The sequence below is a fragment of the Hypanus sabinus genome, chromosome 2, assembly GCF_030144855.1.
Source record: "Hypanus sabinus isolate sHypSab1 chromosome 2, sHypSab1.hap1, whole genome shotgun sequence".
In the NCBI taxonomy this organism is placed as follows: domain Eukaryota; kingdom Metazoa; phylum Chordata; class Chondrichthyes; order Myliobatiformes; family Dasyatidae; genus Hypanus; species Hypanus sabinus.
Genome location: NC_082707.1, coordinates 12,104,548 through 12,125,934, shown reverse-complemented (window position 1 = coordinate 12,125,934; position 21,387 = coordinate 12,104,548). Strand labels below are relative to the sequence as shown.

Below are 21,387 nucleotides of genomic sequence, written 5' to 3'. Positions count from 1 at the left end.
AGCCAGTTTGTCAGGAAAGGCAGGCAAGTGATGGGACTTAGTTGCAACCAGTAGACTGGTTACCAAAGCATTAGTGGTGTAGATCTGAAAGGATAGCAAATACAGTACTCGATGTGTTGCACCTAAATGAGCGTAGTATAAGAAATAAGGTGGATAATTTTGTTGCAATATTGCAGATTTCCAGGTATGATGTTACGGCCATCACTGAATCATGGCTGAAGGATAGTTTGAAGTTGGGAGCTGAACGTCCAGTTTTACACGTCATATCGGAGGGATTGGAGGGTAGATGAGGGGTTGGTGACGCTCCATTGGTAATCATTGGTATGAAATCAGTAATATGGTGTTGCATACGATTGCAAGATGTTGAATGCTTGTTGGTTGAGTGAAGATACTGCAAGCGTTAAAGGACATTGATGGCAGTCATATACCCACCTTCCAACTGTAGCTGAGTCGTGGACCACAAGTTACAACAGAAAATAGAAAAGCGAAGTCTAAAGGGAAATGCTTTTGTAGTCCTGGGCGAATTTAACATATAAGTCGATTGGGAAAATGAGTTTGGGAATGGATATAAAGAGAGTGATTTTGTCGAATCCCAGAAAATTATATATATACAACAGTAGCCGTTGACCCTGTTGGGGGATCAAATATACTAATTCAGTGTTATGTAAAGAGCCGCAGGTGATCTGGAAGCTGAAGGTAAAATAACGCTTAGGAGCCAGTGAATAGAATATAATTGTGTTACATTTCAAAATTGATAGGAAGAAAATGAAGTCTGATGTAGTAGTATTTGATTAGAGTAAGGAAATTTACAGTGTTATGAGAGAGAAGTTGGTCCAAATAATTTGTAAAGAGCTGCTGGCAGGGATATCAGTAGAGCAGCAATGGCGTTCATTGCTGAGAAAATGAGGAAGGTACAGGATATGTGTAATCCAAAATATATAAAATAATTATATATTACAACCGTGCTGGGAAAGAAAAGATTGGAAAGTCTTAAATAATCGACAGAGAGCAAATAAAATGTCATTAGAAGGGAAAAGCCGGAATATGAAAACAAGCTAGCAAGTAATATCAAAGTTTGTTTGTTTTTTTAAGTACTTAAACATAAAAGAGAGATGAGAGTGGATATAGGTCTGCAAGAAACTGAGGAAGTAGACATAATTACAGGGGTCAATGAAATGGCTGATGAATTTAATGAGTATTTTGCGCCAGTTTTCTCTGTGGATGTCACTAGCAATATCCCTGATGTTGTAGTGTGTGAACGTACTGTTACAGCGAGAAGGTGCTCAGAAAATCTGAAACACCTAAAGGTACATGAGCTTGCCGGTCAAGTGCAACTGCATCCAAGGTTCTGAAAAAGGCAACGCTAGAGATGACGGTGGCATTAGAAAGGATCTTTCAAAAAAATCATTAGTTTGGCATGGTCCCGAAGGATGTGGAATTGCAAACGTTACTCCGCTCCTTAACAAAGGAGGAAGGCAGCAGAAAGAAAATTATAGGCCAGCCTGAACTCAGTGTTTGGGAAGATGTTAGAGTCAATTTTTATGGTTGAGTCTATGGACTACTTGGTGATACCAGACAAGATAGTGTAATGTCAGCATGTTTTCCTTCGGGAAAAATCCCTAATTTCGAACATGTTGGAAATTTTGAGGAGATTACAATTAGGATAGTTAATGCGGATGCAGTGCATGTTGTATATTGAACTTACAGAAGGCCTTTGACAAGTCGCCTCACAATCAGCTACTTACCCATGGCATTGCAGGTAGGGTACACAGACAGTGAGAGCATCGGCTGTTTTGTAGGAGGCAGGTAGTGGGAGAAAAAAAAAAAGGATATTTTCCTGGTTGGCTGGCAGTGATTAGTGGTGCACTGCAGGAGTCGGTTTTGGGACCATCTCTTTGTAAGCTGTTTAAAATCTCTAATTTTGGTGTAGTAGATGCAGTGTATATGGATTTCAGCGGGAGATTTGTCAAGGTACTCTATGCAAAGCTTAATGCGAAAGTAAGGAGGCATTGTAGCCAAGGGGACGTTGTCTTGTGGATCCTGAGCTGGCTTGCCCAGAGAAAGCAATGAGTGGTTGTAGACGGGTCATATTCTGCATGATGATACGTCATCACTGTGGTGTCTCAGGGATCTGTTTTCAGACCCTTACTCATTGTGATTTTTGCAAATACCTGGATGAAAAAGTGAAGGGATGAGTTAGTAAATTTACCGATGACATAAATATTCGTGGAGTTGTGGATAGTGTCGAGGGTGTCAGAGTTTACGGTGGGATATCGATAGGATACGAAACTGGGGTGAGCAGTGACAGATGGAGTTCAACCCAAAAAATTTTGAGGGAGTTAATTTTGATCGGACAAATATGAGGATAAAATATGTTATTCATGGTAAGAATCGTGGCTCTGTGGAGGAGCAGAGTGATCTTTGGGTCTGAGTCCATAGTACACTCAAAGCCTCTGCGCAGTGTGACCCTCTGATTAAGAAAGCGTACGGTACATTGGCCTTCATCAGTTGTGGCATTGGGTTGAGGAGCCAACAAGTAATGCTGCATCTATATAAGACTCTTATCAGACCCCCTTGGAGTACTGTCTTTAGTTCTGGTCTCCTCACTATAGCAAGGATATGTAAACGATAGAAATGATGCGGAGGAGATTTAGAAGGATGTTCCCTGGATTGGAGAGCATGCCTTATCAGAATAGGTTGAGTGAACTCTGCCTATTTTGCTTGGACTGACGGAGGATGAGAGATGACCTGATCGGGGTGTATGAGATAATAACAGGCATTGATCGTGTGGATAGTCAGAATGTTTTCCCCCCGAAGCTGAAATGGCTAGCAGGAGGGGGCACAGTTTTAAGGTGGTTGGAAGTAGTATAGAGGACATATCAGGGGTAAGCTTTTTTCTTTACGCAGAGAGTAGTGAGTGCGTGGTATGGGCTGCCGGCGACGGTGGTGCAGGCTGATATGATAGTGTATTTTAAGAGACTCCTGGACAGTTATATGGACCTCGGAAAAATTGAAGATTATGTGTCACACTAGTTAATTTCTCAGGTAAGGATTTGTTCGGCACAGCTTCGTGGGGCGAAGCGCCTGCATTGTGCTGTGTGTTTTCTATGTTTCTAAGTTTCTAACAAGAGGATAGCAAGGGGGAAAATATCCTCAGGAAGACCAAACTGGTAACCTGGGCCTGGAAAAGAAGGGGTTAGGGAAGTTTTTAAAGGGATATTTTTGCATCTCTATTTACTCGGCAGCTTCACACAGAGTTTACATCAGTGAAGCAAAGCGGCAGTGAGGTCATGAACGCTAGATAGGTTACAGAGAAGAACGTGTTTCTACCTTGAGATAGATTTGTGGGTATAGACACCCAGGAAATGATAATTTGCTCCCTGTGTGAGACGAACGCAGAAAATGCAGGAGTCCTAGCAGTCCAGAGTAAGATATGCTAAGCCTTAGATAACGTGCGTCCATTGCCGTCTGGCTGATGTTTTTCTGCTGTTTTTAAAAGGGTTTAAAATAATCAAGGTTCATTTTAATCTGTGAGCCTGACATCAGTCGTTGGAAAGTTATTCGAAGGTATTCGAAATGACCGGGTATATATGTATTTATTTCTACAGGGACGGAATAAGGATAGTAAATATGGGTTTGGTTGTGGCAGATCGTGTTTGGCCAAACTTATAATTTACTTACGAGGAAAGTTGATAAAGGTAAGGCATTAGCTGTAGTCTGCTTGGGATTTAGCAAGGCTTTTGACAAGATCCCTTATCTTTGGTCAGTATGTTCAGTCGTTTAGCGTTGAACATGTCAAATAAATGTGATTGGGCATTGCATTAGCACTGGAGGACAGAGAGTGGTATCAGATCATTGCCTTTCTGACGCCAGCAAGTCAGATGAACTGTTGAAATTATTAAATACCTTGCACATTTCCTCACTGTGGAAGATATGACCGATTTGTATGACCGATTTGGTGAGTGTCAGCGGACCGGAGTGGACGCCTTAATGATTACAAAAGAAAAGTGGTTGGCGAAATCAAAAGTCTTAAGTTAGATAGGTCACATGCATCAACTGGACTACATCCCAGAGTGTTAAAAAAAGAGGTTTCTGCAGAGAAAGCGGCTACACTGTTCATGTTCTTTCAATAATCATTTAAATCTGGCATAGTCAAAAAGAGGTGTCTAAAGAGGTATCGGGTGCATTGGTCATATTCCTTAAATAATCAGTTAAATCTGTCATAGCCCGGAAGATGTCTCTACACATTTTATGTAGGAAGGAAGACAAAGAGACCATATCATATGCAACACAAAATACTGGAGGAACTTAGAAGACCAGGCAGCAACTGTAGAAATGTGCACAGTTGATGTTTCTCACCCAGACATTTCCGGAAGACCGAAGCTTCGAATGTACTCTTTTTCATATATGAAGCTTGGCCTGCAAAGTTTCTCCTGCATGTTGTGTGTGTTATTTGGATTTCCGGCATCTGTAAAGTTTCTTTAGTTTGTGATGTATAGCCAGGATTTGTTAGAGGAAATATAGTGACATGGATGGAGGAATTTCTTAGGCAGTGGTAGGGCAGCGAGGTAGAATATAGATGCCTTTACTAGTTGGCTGCTAGTGACCAGTGATATTCCTTGGGAGACAGTATTGGGACAGCGAATTTTTGCATTGTTTGCAAATGATTTAGATAGTGGAATTGATAGCTCTGTGTTAATATTTGTGTATGATAAGAAAATAGGTGGAGGGATATGTGACGAAGCAATGTGATTGCAGCAGGACGTAGGTAAATTAACTAAGGGGTAAGGAGATTGCAGTTGAAATACAGTTTTGGGAAAAGATTGACAATTCACATTGGTTGAAGGATCAATAATGCCGACTATTATCTAACTCAGAATCAGAATAAGGTTTAATATTACAGGGATATGCCTGTGAAGTTTGTTAACCTAGCAGAAGAAGTTAAATGCAATGCATAATACAGAAGACAGAGAGATAGATAGATGGATAGATGGATATATAAGTAAATAAGTAAATAGATTTATAACGACACACGCACACGTATATATATATATAATAGATTGCAAATCGTTCAAAACACAGAAATCATATATATTTAAAAACTGAGTAATCTTCACGTTCAAGTTCCATTCAGAAATAGGATGATAGAGTGGAATAAGCTGTTACTGAATCGCGGTGTGTGTGTGCTTTGAGTCTACCTGATGGTATCAGTGAGAAAAAGTCATGCCCTGGGTGCTGGCGTACTTAGTACCGTACGGTCTGCCTTACTGAGATACCGCTCCATGCAGATGCCCTGCATAGTTTGTACGCTAGTGTGCAAGATGGAGCCGACTCAATTAACGGTCCTCTGCAGCTACGTTCTGTCAGGTGCTATGGCATTCCCCCCGCACACCCCAACCCCACAGCAGCCAGTGCTGCAGTCTGACACAATGCCCTCTACAGAACATCGGCAGATTTTTCTTTGACTGTTATTGTTGCTACACCAAATCTATTCAAACACCTAATGAAGTATAGTCGCTGACCTGCCTTTTTATAGCTGCATCGGTATATTAGGACCAGGTCCTCAAAGATATTAACATTCAGGAACTTAAAACGGCTCATTCTCTCCACTTCTGATCCCTGTACGAGAAATTCTATGTGTTCCTTCGTATTACAATTCCTGATCTGCACAGTTAGATCTTTCGTTTTACTGATGTTGATTGCAAGGTTGTTGCTGCCACAGCACTCCACGAGCTGGTATATCTCGCTCCTCTGTGACCTCGCGGCTCCATCTGAGATTCTACTAACAATGGCTGCATTGTTTATAGATGGTATTTGAGCTGTGCCGAGCCACGCAGTCATAGGTGTGGAGAGAGCAGAGCAGTAGGCTAAGCACATGCCTCTAAGTTGCACCAGTGTTCACCGTCAGCGAGAAGAGGTGTTCTCACCAAACCACACAGATTCTGTTTTTTCACTAAGGGAAGTCAATGATGCAAATGCAGGAAATACAAAGGCTATCGGGGTGTACAGAGTACCAGGTTCTGTAACTAACCATTCACGAATGTGGGAATAATGGTGTTAAATGCTGAGCTGTAGTAGATGTGCAGCAACCTGACGTAGGTTGTTATATTGTCGAGGGAATCTAACCCTGTGTGACGCGCGCACCAGTGAAATTGTATCTGTGTTTAACCCATTGTGGCGTTAGGCAAATTAGAGTGGGTACAGATTGTGGAGAACATTCAAACATCAGATGCTCAAAGGGCTATACATGTCCTCGTGCAAGACCACCAGAAGATTATTACAGAGTATGGGTCTGTGATAAAAAAGACAAAATCAATGCATGCGTTTATTTCAGGGGGAGCAGAATATAAAAACAAGAAGACAATTCTGAAACTTTGCAAGACGCTAGTCTGGCTGCAATTTGAGTATAGACAAAAGCTTTCGCTTCCTTATATCACAAAGTACCTATTTTCATCACAGATTATCCAAAAGAGGTTACCGAGGATGTTTATGGGAATGAAGGGGTTGATATACGAGGAAAGTTTGTCAGCTTTGGGACTGCACTCACTGGACTTTAGAATTACGCGCGTGATATCATTAAAAACAACCGAATATTGAAAGGGCTTGTTAAGTTAGATGCATACTGGGAACAGCCACAAATTTGCGGGGAGACCGCTCAGAACAGAAGTTAGGAATTTGGTTTCTTGTTTTTTAGCCAAAAAGTAGTGAATCTGTAGAATATTCTGCGACAGATTGTGTTGGGTGGGGGGGGGGGGGAGTCCGTGTCAATTCTTGAAGCGGAAGTTGGTAGATTCCTGATTGGTCGGACATCCAGTTTAAAGTAAGTGGACAACTGCATGGCCTTGAATGGGATCCGCGATCATGATGAAATGGCACAGCGACTACAATGGGCTAAATTGCTCCTATGCCTTATGGTCTAATGGCTGAATCGGAATGTATCCGCTGAGTAGGTTACCTATATCAAGAATCTGGATAATAACTTGGTAAACTGGATAGGTAAAATTGCGGGTGACACCAAGATCATGATTGTAGTGGACAGTGAGAAAGAGAAACAACAAAACTCCCTAAGTGGTGTACCAAAGCCGGATGGTTCATACGGGGAACACCACTGGATCGCAGAGTGCAGTAGAACAATGGAATCAAGAAACATATAAGGTAAATATCCAAAATTCCTTCAAAGACCCTCCACAGGTAGATAGGTTTACCAAGAAATATTCTGGCACAGTGGCCTCTATTAATCACTGTACTTCGTACAAGAGTTGTCATGGCATGTTGAAATTGTATAAGACGTTGATACAGCCTAATTGAGATAATTGAATGCAGTTTTATATACCTTTCGACATGAACTATGCTAATGAATTTGACAGACTGTCGAAAAAAATTGGCAAGGATTTTGCCGGAACCTGAGCAGCTGGTTACAGGTAAAAATAAATAGGCTGGGATTTATTCTCTAAAGCCCCCGGAGTCTGAGGGGTAATTTTACTGTGGGATACAAAAGTATGCGGACTACAAATGAGGTAAAGACAAACACGCATATTAAACTGCAGATCCTGGGTAATGGGTGAAAAGTGAACTATTTAAGTGGAATATTGTGGGGAAATTCTTCACGCAGATCGCGGTGTGCAAGTGGTGGATCGCGTTTCAGTATCAACTTTTGAGAGAAACTTAGATCGCTCTACGGTTGGAAGCCGTTCTAAAGAGAAATGGTCTGCTGTCCGAGCGGTTGGACTAGGTCTTTATTCAATGTGCTATTGCACATGTAAGCTTTTATTGTTAATAAAGTCCTGCTTAATACAATACCCAGTGGAGACTAGACAGTTTAATTCTTTTTTTCTGTGGAATTTCATAGAAAGAAGGATGACTTTACTCAAAAATGTAAGGTTCCCATTGTAAATGTAACTGTGCTGAACAGTTTGGCTGCATCGGAAAAGGGGAAAGTGTAACAAGGTAAGACAGTCATTGTTTCAAACATTTTCTTGTCTCAGATACTGGTGAATCGCCGAGGTTCTCTCCTGTCGAGATTTGTAGAGGACAAATCATGAGATATATTTAAGATGGAGTCAGGCAGATATTTGGAAGGAATTGGGATTGAGGGAAAACAATACAGAAGAGGATTTGAGGCCACTATTGAGCAGCCATGATTTGACCGAATAGTGGAAGAGGCTCGAAAGCCTGTGTGGCTGATTCTGAAATGATAACCTCCCTGTCTGAAGTTACCTTTTGTTTCCCTTCTCACAATAATATTTAGTAACATGTGAACAGTGTTGGTTATCGCTAACTTGCTTGTGTACTCAAGTATAAACATTTACAGGCACTCTTCTTTGGGGAACATATTAAGCTCTGATCACGTACCATTCGGTATTCATTTACTTCAGGGTAACCATTCGCTATTTCGAAATTCGTACTTTTTCTGCATCAAATGTCCATCGGATTACTGGTCCAATGAGGCAAAAACCCAATGTGTTCTCAAGAAGGTTGAGTTTCTATCTTTTGGAGAAGTTTTGGGGTTTGTATTAGTGACGCTTGTTCTAGTGGGAGCGTGCTTTACATTGGCCACCGCTGCCATTTTCTTCCGGTTTCGAGAGACTCCCGTGGTTAAAGCAAATAACTCCGAACTCAGTTTCTTGCTGCTATTCGCCCTCCTGCTTTGCTTCATTTGTTCTCTCGCCTTCATTGGACAACCGTCTGATTGGTCTTGCATGTTGCGCCGCACGGGTTTCGTTGTTGTTTTCGTTCTCTGCATTTCCTGCATCTTGGGCAAAACGGTTCTTGTCGTTGTTGCCTTCAAAGCAACTCTACCCAACAGCAGCGTGATGACCTGCTTTGGACCCGCACAGCAACGTACAGGCGTCTTCATGCTTACTCTTTTACAAGGTTTAGTTTGCGTTGTCTGGCTGAGTGTTTCCCCTCCTTACCCATTGAGAAACACGAGCCATTACCGAGATACCGTTATACTAGAATGTAATGTGGGCTCACTGATCGCCTTTTACTTGGTGTCGGCCTATATTGCTCTGTTGTCTATTGTGTGCTTAGTGCTTGCATTCCTTGCCCGGAAACTCCCGGACAGTTTCAACGACGCCAAATACATCACCTTCACCATGCTGATCTTTTGTGCTGTTTGGATAACTTTTATTCCAGCCTATGTGAGCTCTCCGGGAAAGTACACCGTGGCTGTCGAAGTGTTCGCTATTTGGGCATCGAGCTTCGGTCTGCTCATTTGTATTTTTGCACCAAAATGTTACATTATCTTACTGAAACCGGATATCAATACAAAGAAACAAATGATGGCGAAAGGGACTTAACTGTAACTACCTGAATACTTTTATATCATTATGTCATCTGTGTGTGTAATCCTCGCTAATAAAATCTTTTGGGTATTTTTTTCTGTTGTGCGTATAGGTTAACTTTCTGAGAAATGAACTTTGATGTTTTAAATTTATTTATAAATTATTGTGAATAATTTGGAGTTTTTTGTGCGAACATTTAACAGAAAGTATGATCAAGACATAATGTAATGCATCATACACATTTCTGGTTATTTAATGACTAACCTTTACTGGCTAAAAACTCTCCTCAGCTAGTAGTAATCCAAAATTTATACAAACCAGGTTCTATCACAAATTCTGAATATATGTTGTGTAAGTTTAATCTTTGCAAGGTAGGTAAGCAATTTTATTATTAGATCCATGTAAGAGATTAGTTATCGCGTATTCCTTAATTGGATGTTAATGTTGAAGATTAAGAAGCAGTTCACGAACGTATTGGACCTCAAGTACATTGATGAGTTACATCGAAGGTACGCATTTGAACAACTGTAATACGGTAACCGTCAGGTGATCGTGCATTGCTTGATATACTGTAGTGGTGAAGTTAGTCTGATAACTGAAAGGTTCCAAGTACCTGGTAGTCTAAAACCAAATAATTTGAACCTGATAATTTGGAATTAGTAGATACTTCGTCAAATATTTTGCATATTATATAACTGAGGTGGATATTAAGTGTGATACAAAAAACTTAATAGAGGAGGGAAAGAAAGCCCAGAGAATTACCATTCTGTTGTTTTGACAGGAATAGCTGGAAAATCTCGCAAATCCTTTTTACCAAATTACCAAAAAAAAAATAATAATAATAACATGTCTGTGCTGAGTCAGCCTGCGTTTTCTGAAGATTGGGTATATGTTTGGCTAGCCGCAGACATTCGGTGTTGTGTGACGGGACGATTTCTGACATATTAGTACTCTAACTGGTAAACGATAAGTTGAGCTAGGACTGAAGAATCATGTTTAAATCCACCCGTGTGGTTATGCTTATTCCATCAAAATTAATAATTAAAACTGATGTTACGTACCCCGTAACTGGGTGTCTTACCAGCAAAGATAGTAGTATCCGTTGGAGTCTGGTACCATTTTCAGAACAGTGTTTATTAGTAAAATATACAAATCAATATCAACAATGCTAATATACAGATAATACACGTTAGCAATACTAAACCTAAAAGCGTGGGTATAATAAAAATCAATAATAAACAAGCTCTGTCGTTGTCTATGGAATAATGAATTATCATGGGAATGTATAAAGTTCAGTTCAGTTCATGTAGGCTGAGGTAGTTGTTGGTTCTTTTGTCGTAACCGTTGGAGGTGGAGAGAGAGAGAGAGAGAGAGAGAGAGAGAGAGAGAGAGAGAGAGGGCGAGCAAACACTTCTTCATCCGACGATGTGTTGTTGAGGCCATTCAGCTATGACCCCTCTCACCTTTAGCTAGACCGTTCTTCTATGGTGGACCCGTCACCCAGGCAAGAGTGGACACACACACTCGCTATAAACACTGTGAGTTAAAATTGACCCATCCTTCGTTCGGTCTCCGATGCCCCACACCTTCTCGTGGGCTCCAACACTTAATCACTGCTGACTAGTGTGTCTCTTGGTGCGTCTCCTGTTGTGTCTCCCCAGACCTCACTTTTATTCCTACTCACGGGATCTCAGGTGTCAATCAGTTTTGAATGGCTTAGTCCATCAAACCAGCCCACTCCGGCTGTCCACTGAGGAATTTTAATGAACAGAATGGTACCAAGTAAACAGCCCTCTCCGGAGCCATAAGTCTGTCAGGAGTCATAACATGGCGGGACAACAAGTCTCTTTCTCCCGGTGTTATCTCTCCCTTATCTGAAGCAAATGTTCCAGTCCCAGTATGTTTTCCCATTGTCTCACTTTCTCTCTCATTAGCAGCGTGGTAACAGTAGCAGTTTGAAATTCTCCCAGAGAAGGGGGACATGGGCAACTCTGTACCCTTCTGCCCATCAGAGTTGTTTATCCTTCGTAACACTGATAAGCCAGAGCGATTAATGCTAAAACATTCATGCTACAGCCTGTAAGTACTTTCTACGTTCTCACCTCAGCACATGGGATACTCATGAATGCTTCTGTTCCACCCACTTTGCAAACACATGCCGGTTGGTAGGTGAACTTGCCGTTGTAAATAATCTACAGATTAGGCTCAGATTAAAATCGGGGTTTGTAGGGCAGAATGTCTCGAAGGGGATAAGGCCCAATGCACGCTTTATTTTAAGAACATAACGCAGAGGTACCTGACACGTAACACGTTCTTGTAATCGGCTAACTAGGAGGCTGCGGGAGGATGTAAATTTGATGGGAGAACCGAAATGTCGAGGGTAAGTGTGGCGCTGTTACAAACACACCGAGCCCTGTGAAACTAGATGACATAATTTGATTGCAAGCAATTATTACATGTTACAAATTACATGTTGTATATTACAATATCTCTCTGGTGCTTGCCGATCCCTCACCTGTCCCTTCCCTTTTCCCCTTCTGCATACCCCTCCTCAGACTCAGTGCACAAATGAGACCCGTATCACTATCAGATTCGTCACCACTCATATATGTCATGAAATGTGCATTTTTTCGGCAGCAGTACAGTGTAATACAATGCAATACGTTAGATCAGTATAGTAATCAGCAAACATCTCTGCAAAACAACAATGCTGCATTTGTTTCTGCTACATAAAGTACAAAAGTAATTGTAAGGTTCAAGTTAAACAAAGTGAGGAAATTGAAACTTTTGTAATCACTAAACAGTATTATTCGGCAAAGGTATGTGAAGCAACTTGTTCTTATGTTATTTTCCTGGATTGGTAACAAAGTCATCAATTGCTTTATGCGCAGTTCTCACTATGTCACCGATCGTGGAACTGTCTGAGAGGATACCCAAGCAGTAATTCATAGAAAATTCACAATGAAAGCGTGAGGGAAAAATGGCAATAGTGGTTTAGGTTATTTATCTTCATGAGCAAATTCTGGAAGATGTTTCATATAAACTTGACAACAGAAGTGTTATATATACGTGTAATTTGTCAAAGAATATGTATTTATGAAAGAGGAATATCCAGTGGCATGCAAAAGTTTGGGTACCCCGGTCAAAATGTCTGTTACTGTGAATAGCTGAACGAGTAACAGAGGACCTGACTTCCAAAAGGCATACAGTTAAAGATGACACGTTCCTTAACATTATAAGCAAGATTACTTTTTTTATATATTTCCATCTTTTACAATTTCAAAATAACAAAAAAAGGAAAATGGCCCGAAGCAAAAGTTTATGCACACTGAATGGTCAGTCCTTAGAAACACCCCCTTGGCAAGTATCACAGCTTGTAAACGCTTTCCGTAGCAGCTAAATCTATCTCAATTCTTCCTTGGGGGATTTTTGCCCATTCTTCCTTACATAGGCCTTCTGTGAGATTCTTGGCCCGTCTTGCATGCGCTTCTCTTTTGAGGTCTATCCACAGATATTCGACGATTCTTCGGTCAGGGGAATGTGAGGGTCATGGCAAAACCTTGAGCATGCGCCTCTTCAGGTAGCACTTTGTGGATTTTGAGGTATGCTGATGATCATTATCCTTTTGTAGAAGACATTTTGTTTTCATCTTGGGCTTTTTTACAGGCGTTGTGATGTTTGCTTCAAGAATTTGTTGGTATTTGATTGCACTACTTTTTGCTCTCTCCCAGTGAAATATTCCCCGTACCACTGGCTGCAACACAAGCCCAATGCATGATGGATCCACACCCGTGCTTAACCTTTGGAGAGGTGTACTTTTCATGAAATTCTGCACCCTCTTTTCTTCAAAAATACATTTTCTTATTGCGTCCAAAAAGTTCTATTTTAACTTCATCAGTCCACCGGACTTGTTTCAAAAATGCATCAGGCTTGTTTAGATGCTACTTTGTAAACTTCTGACGCTGAATTTTGTGGTGAGGACGCAGCAAATATTTTCTTCTGATATCTCTTCCATGAAGGTCATATTTCTGCAGGTGTTACTGCGCAGTAGACCAGTGCACCACCACACCAGAGCCTGTTCCATCTTCTTGAAGGACGTTTGCAGTCAAGCGGAGGTTTTGATTTGCCGTTCCAGCAATCCTACGAGCAGTTCTCTCGGAAAGTGTTCTTGGTCTTCCCGACCTCAACTTTGTCTCCACCATTTAACTGCTGTTAACTGTCATTTCTTAATTACATTATGAACTGCGGAAAAGGCTAGCAGAAAATGCTTTGCTATCTTCTTATAGCGTTCTCCTGCTTTGTACGCATCATTCATTTAAACGTTCTGAGTGCTAGACAGCTGCATAGAGGAGCACATGGCTGCTGATTTTTCGAACATGGTTTGAGCAATCAGGGTACTTATATAGCTTTGGAATTTGCGTCACTTGGCCTTTCCTAGCGATGACATCAAAAAGCCATAGCCCTAACAAGTTAATTAAGGTCTGAGACTTTGTTAAATATTATCTGAGAGCTCAAATATCTTGGGCTGCCAAAACTGTTGCATGGTGCTCCTTTCCTTTTTTCTCACTCTAAAATTGTACAAAACAAAAGAAAACAAACAATTCACTAATCTTGCATAAACGTTGAAAATCTTTTTCCATCTTTAACTTTATGACTTTTGGAGATCAGTTCATCTTCTACTCACTTCTTTTTTTTCAGTTGACTTCTTTTGAATTTTAAAAGCTACACATTCATGGAACCTTCCATTCACTTTTGCTAAATTACATGTCCTGTCTCAAGCTTTTCTGGAGTCCTTAACTTCTTCTATCAGTCACGGTTGCCTACTGCTGTCATTTGTGAATTACTGTGGGACATACATCGTGCGCCCTGTAAAGTACTTCCAGAATCATCAGCCATCTTTGCTCTGCCGTCGTTCCAGCCATATCCTCCTCTGAGCCAACTGAACAGAGTCCCCTTGATAGTAGAGGAAGCCATGGATAGACATATCAGAATGTGAATGGGACTTTGAATTAAAATGTGTGGCCAATGGGATCCCACTACCAAGCACGTGTTCCCCTCCCCCTTCCTGCTTTCTGCAGGAACCGCTCCCTACGCGACTCTCTTGTCCATTCAACCCCCACATCCAACCGATCTCCCTCCTGGCACTTATTCTTGTAAGCAGAACAAGTGCTACACCTTCCCTTACACTTCCTCCGTGACCATCATTCAGAGCCCCAGACAGACATTACAGGTGCGGCGACACTTCAACTGTGAGTCGGCCGGTGTGGTATACTGCGTCCAGTGCTCCCGCTGCGGCCTTGTAAATATTGGTGAGACACGACGCAGACTGAGAGACCGTTTCACTGAACATCTACGCTCTGTCCGTTTGAGAAAGCTGGATCTCCAAGTGGCCACACATTGTAATTCCATGTCATTTTCCCATTCTGAAATATCTATCCATGATCTCCTCTACTGTCAAGATGAAGCCACACTCAGGTTGGAGGAACAACACTTTATATTTTGTCTGAGTAGCCTTTAACCTGATGGCATGAACATTGTTTTCTCTAACTTCCGTTAATGCCCCTCCTCCTCTTTTAACCCACCCCTGATTTATTTATCCCCCCCTTTCTTTGTCTATCTGCCCAACACTCTTTGTCTGTTCTCCATCTCCCTCTGGTGATCCCCTCCCCCTTTGTTTCTCCCTAGTTGCCGAGGTCTGTGCAGTGAACAGACTTTATCGACAACAATAATAATGTGATAGAATGGAGAGAGCGAGATGAATGCAAACGAAAGGGCTGTTAGTCTGACGTCAGCGGTCAGGAAGGTATTGGAGTAGAGGATAAAGAATAAGGTTTCAGAATTCATGGAGGTAAACGATAAAATCAGCCGAAGTGAGCATAGTTTTCTCAAGCAAACCTCTTGCCTAAAAGGTCTGACGGATTCTCTTGAAGATGTAATAATCAACATAAGCAAATAAGAATATATTGATGTTGTGTAACTGGATTTTCAGAACGACTTTCAGAAGGTGCGAGACATAAGGCTACAGAATAAGTTAAGAGGCCGTGGTAAACGTGTTATCGGGGATTGAAAAAAGTGACTGAATGACAGGAGGAGAAAGAATGGGAATAAGGGAAGCCGTTTCTGACTTTGTGACGCTAAGAAGTGGTGTTCCACCCGGGTGCGTGTTGGGACCAATTAATTTTATGTTAGATGTCAATTATTTCGTTTGCACAATTGATGGCTTTCCTGCAACGTTTATAGATGGTATGAAAAAAGGAGGAGGGGAAAGTAATTTTGAGGACGTCAAGAGGCTAAAGAAGAACTTAAATTCAGGGAGTCATCAAAGAAATAGCAGACGGAACGCTATGATGGTTGTTGCATGCCATGGACTTTATTTGGTAAAACGAATTTTCTAAATGAAGTGAATGTTCTTTAAAAAAAAACAGGTTGCAAGAGTTCCTGGGAGTCCATGTGCAAGATTTCCTAAAGGAGTCTGTTGTGGGGAGGACAAAGGCAATGTTATTACTCATGTGAAGAGGACTATTTTATAAAAGCAATGAAACAATGAAACAATACGAAGTATTGGTGAGGCCTCATCTGGAGTAATGTGAGCAGATATTGGACCGTTATCTTGAAAACGACATGCTGAAACCGTATACAGTTCAATGGAGATTCCGGAATTCAATCGAAAATTTAATGATTTGACATATGAAGTGCATTTAATGGCTTTGGGCCATTACCTCTCGAATTGTGAAACGCCCTGATACAGTGGATGTGAGGAGGATACATCCTATAATGGTCATGTCTAATACTAGAGGAAACTAACTCATAAGAGAGGTCCGCCTTTTAAGAACGGAGACGATGAGGCTTTACTTTAGTCAGAGGATGGTGAACCTGTGGAGAGCTTTGCAAGGACATGCCTGTATATATATTTGAGGCAGGCATTCTTGATTAGCCAGGGCCTGAATGATTACGTGGAAAATGCAGGAAACTGTATAAGACCTGATGAAATTGCATTGCAGACCTAATGCAAGAAATTACTCAATTCTGTTCATGCATCTTATGGTGTTATGATCTTTTTTCACCTCAACTTATTCCAACCCACATTTTCAGATTTAATGTCTTCCTACTGGCGCAGACAACGGTTTCTGCCACAGAGGAAATAATCAAGAATGAGAATATGATTCTGTGGATCACACTCATGTGTTATATCTAGGATGACTACTCATCCTCTGTGATCATCTTGAAGGAAGCGGTCGCTTTGATCAACGTAAAAAAATATCAATTGAATGTACTGAATTTTGAGTTTTCTGCACCATCACTATCATTCTTGGCTGCCGTCCAACTACACATTGTATTGTAACCGCAAGTATCAGCAGATAATTGCGGATCTCACAGGTTTTATCTCAAATATTTGTATTTCTACTATGGTGGTATGATCTCCTTGTTGGCACTGGCACCAACATGCGATCCCATATCTAGTTTGAGTTAATAAAGTGAGGTCTTAACTTTTGACACTAACAAATTAAGAGACTATATCTTGGATTTTATAGAACTTGAAATATATCTGCATTTGTCTACAAGCTATTCACAGTAATAAACTGTAAAACACTTAAATTATCCTCAGTTTTTACTCACTGTATTAGAACATAGAACTCAGAACAGAGAAAAGTGCAGCTAAGCAAAATTCCCTTTGGCCCCTGTGTTCTGCCGAAATAATTAAACTATTGATTAAATTACTACCAAAACTAGACCCTTTTATCTACACAGTGCCAATCTCCATTAGTTATTTGCAAAGACATGTGCCCATCTGAGAGCCTCTCAATCGCTCTATGATATTTCCTCCCTTCCTTTCCCCCCTCAGACAGTGCATTCACGGAACAGAACACAACCTGTGTGAAACGAGAAATGAATAGCACAGTTCCATTGATCTTTACCAGCATTTAACTTAAATGCAATCACTATGGCATGAGACATTTAAACATGTGTAGGGAAAAAAAAGAACACATGCCCAGCCTACTCTGCCTTTATGACTCATAATCTTATAAACATTTCTAATGTTTACTCCTCCCCTGCGCAGAAAATAAATTAAATTTGCCCAAGCACTTCCTGCAGGACCTGCAGTCCAAACCAGGCAGTAACCTGTTTCAACAGCCCCTCCAATCTCTCCAAAGCCTAGACAAAGTTCGCATAATGGAGCCACGAAAATTCAATGCATAAGTCCACATATGGCTATCTAGAGCCTTATAATCACAGCAACATATATTCATTTATTTGTACATTATGCAGTGTAACATGCAATTCTCCATGTTGTATATTTAATTTTACAGCCATCTTCAGACCTACACGTTTCAAACTGATACGCTGGCGGTATAGGACAAAAAGAATATAATATATAGGAGCGAAGTTTGTTTCATAGTCATTCCTGCCATCACATTATACATGATGCAATTATCCTCTCTCCCGCAGTCTCCAACCATCTCCTCGCAAACCTTCATAGCTTGACCAAGCAAAAGTCTATCAATCTCTGCCTTATATATACATAAAGACTTAACCTCCACAGTGCAATTGTCAAATAATTCATAGATTATTCATCTTCTGAATGAACACATTCCTCCTCATGTATGTCCTAAAGCGACGCAGCTCTATTCTGAATATGTGCCCTCTGGTCTTAGACTCTCCCATTACGGAAAACATTGTTTCCACATCGACTCTATCAAGCCCTTTCGCCATTCGATAGGTTTCAGTGACGTGACCGCTCATTCTTCTGAATTGCTGTGATTTCAGGTTCAGGGCCAGCAGACGTTCTTCATATGACAAACCATTCAACACTGGAATCATTGTTGTAATCCGACTATAACGCTATGCCATTTCAGCACATGCTTTCTAAGATAAGGGACAGGAACCTGCTGAGAGTTCTGCAAGTGATGTGGAGAAGATAAACTAAGAAATTGTCATCCATAAGTCTTACTTCGGCAGTGAGCAAACTGTTGGGGATGGTCCTAAGTGTTGGATTGTATGAGAATTTGGAAACACGTTATTTGTTTAGTGATAATCAGCATCGTTTTGTCAAGGGCAGGTCGAGCCTTCCGAGCATGCTTGAATTCTTGGCGGACGTTAAAAATACACTGATGAATGTAGAGCAGTAGTACATATCGATTTCACTAAGGCGTTTGATAAGTTCCTCCATTCGAGGCTCATTCAGAAAATAAGGAGGCGTAGGATCCAATGAGACCTTGCTTTGTGGTTCCATAATGGCTTGTCAACAGAACGGAAAGGGTGGTTGTAGATAGTTCGTATTCTGTATGGAGGTTTGTTTTCAGTGGTGCTCCGCAGGGATCCGTTCATGGAAACCTCTTCCTTGAGTTTTTTTTCTTTATATAAATTATCAGACTAAAGAGGATGAAGGGTGGATCAGTAAATTTGCTGATGGCACAAAGGTTGGGGGTCGTGTGGATAGTCTGCAAGGTTTCATAGGTTGCAGCTAGACATCAATAGGATGCAAAACTGACTGAGAATTGGCAGATGGAGTTCAACTTTGAAGACAGAGTATATAGTTACTCTTAAGGCTATTGGCAGTATAGAGGATCATAGAAATCATGGCCTCCGTCTGCATAGGACATTCAAAGCTGCTGCGCAGATTAACGGTGTGGTTCAGAAGCTATATGGTGTGTTAGCATTCATAATGCTTGGGATTCGGTTCAAGAGCAGTGAGGTGAAGTTACAGCCATATAAAACCTTGGTCAGGTACCACGTGCAGTACTATGCACAATTCTACTCACCACACTGCATTAAGTACATGGGTCGAGAGAGAACACAACAGATTTACAAGGATGCTACCTGGGCTAGACAGCGTGCGTTATAAGAATAGGTTGAGTGAGGGTGGAATTTTCTCCCTGGAGCAACAAAGGATGAAGTGCGACCAGATAATGGCGCATAAGATAATGCAAGGCATTTACGTGTGAATTGAGAGAGGCCATTTCCCAGGGCTAAAAAACCCAGGGCTATTTCTCCTAGTTTTTGAGGGGAAGTCAACTGTAAGTTTTTTTTTCATATAGAGAGTCGTGTGTGCGTGAAATGTACTGTCTGCGAGGGATGCAATGGGTATTTTCGGAGACCGTTAGGTAGGTAAATGGTGCTTAATAATATAGAGGGCAATGTGGTAGGATAATGCGAGACAGTTTCTAGAATAGGATATATGGTCGCCAGAACTTTGTGAGGGGAAGGACCTGTACCTGTTCCAGATTACTGTGTCCAATTTTCTATGTATATCTATAGTCTCATCGTTGAGAGATGCAGAGGAGTGTGCATACTAATATTTCGATTCACTGTGTGCGATGGAATCTGCACTGTGGCGAAAGAAAAGACTGCACAGTGTATTGTCAAAACTGCACATGGCTTCAGCAACATCAGCTACCTGCCATCAAGAATATACGCACGTACTTAAAGGTGCACAAAAATAATGAAGGATCCCATCCACCTGGCACATGGATTGTTCATCGGTGAGCAATCCCATCAGTGAGCTTGATGGATAATATCCACACCATAACATCGTCATTATAATTATGTTCCAAATCTGCGCCCGCACCGTAAACTCAAAAGTATTTAATTTTCCCAAACAAGTAAGTCTAATCAACACTTCCACCGAATAAACACCCCGCACTCCCAGACCTCAAAAATTATCAATACTGTTAGAGTCAACATCTGAATAGGCACTCCTGTGTCTTTCGTCACAGTACGGCATACAATCAATACATGTGTATCAGCAATTATAAGAATTCATATTTATTTGATGTTTTTTATTGTAATCATTATTGTAATTTTCTTCATTCGGCATTATGACCGGACAACGAATTACGTTGATTTTCTGTATGCCGATACACCTGAAAGAACAGTAAAAAAAAAATGTCTTGTACATTGAAAAGGACTGTGGTCATACAAACATTTGAATCAAATGATTAGTTTTCCATATTCCACTGATTACCTCAATTGTACATCGGATTTAGTGTGCATTTAGGCAAACACTCTGTATGTTCTCAAGAAATTTCAGTTTCTTTCCGCTTCAATGTTTCTGTATTTTGGATATGTGATTCCTGCTCGACAGTGAGTAATTCTTCATTGGCGACAGCTGCGATTGTATACCAATATCAAGATATACATATTGTCAAATCAAATAAGTTGGAAGATGTTTGCACTTATGTTTTGCTTCATTGACTACTATGCCTTCACTGTACATTTATGGGGCTTGTACCACATGTTGTGCCACACGGCTTTAGTTTTCGTGTTCTTTCTCTTCACTTACTGCATCTGGAGTACCTCCATCCTTGTTGTGGTTGCCGTTAAAGCAACAGCAGCGTGATGTACTGGTTTGTAACGCTTAGTCTTCTTCGTCCTGAAAATGTTGCAAGGATTAACACGTTGTCCGGCGAAGTGTGTTACCGACGTGCCCCTGAAGAACAGGAGCCATTACAGAGACAGAGTTTTTCTGGAATGTGACGATATTTCTTTAATAGCCTTATACATTGTCCCTGTCTGTATTGCTCCGCTGTCATTGTGCGGTTACATTCATGCTGTACTTTTATGCTTACTTCATGGTTAAGTTTTACCACTCTTAACTTCTCGGCCAGTACTGATCTGAAACTCATACAACGCATATGGCATCGATGACGATTATTGGCTAATCTTATAGATATGTTTTAGTGATAAGAGCAAAATAACGAGAAATATGTAATTGTTATAGAGCAGAAAACTTTTTATAGTCTACAAATTTGGAAGTACTGGCGCTTTTAAGAAATTTAAAAGTGGATAAATCTCTAGGTCCTGACAGGATATTCCACAGGACCTTGAGGGAAGTTTGTGTAGAGATAGCAGGAGCTCTGACGGAGATCTTTCAGATGTCATTAGAAACTGGATTTGTGCCGGAGGATTGGCGTATTGCTCATGTGGTTCCATTGTTTAAAAAGTGTTCTAGGAGTAAGCCTAGCAATTATAGACCTGTCAGTTTGACATCAGTGTTGGGTAAACTAATGGAAGGTATTCTTAGAGATAGTATTTATAATTATCTGGATAGACAGGATCTGATTAGGAGTAGCCAGCATGGATTTGTGCGTGGAAGGTCATG

General features: G+C 41.0%; 1 protein-coding gene across 1 annotated transcript in view; it reads left to right on the top strand.

The window, feature by feature from the left end:
* The window catches only part of LOC132402981 (extracellular calcium-sensing receptor-like), a 56,956-nt gene extending 47,654 nt beyond the window's left edge, over nucleotides 1–9,302 (top strand). The window contains exon 7 of the mRNA XM_059986166.1: nucleotides 8,376–9,302. Within this exon, the coding sequence (XP_059842149.1) occupies nucleotides 8,376–9,302 (927 nt within the window). The remainder of the gene's footprint in view (nucleotides 1–8,375) is intronic.
* Nucleotides 9,303–21,387: the final 12,085 nt, after the last annotated feature.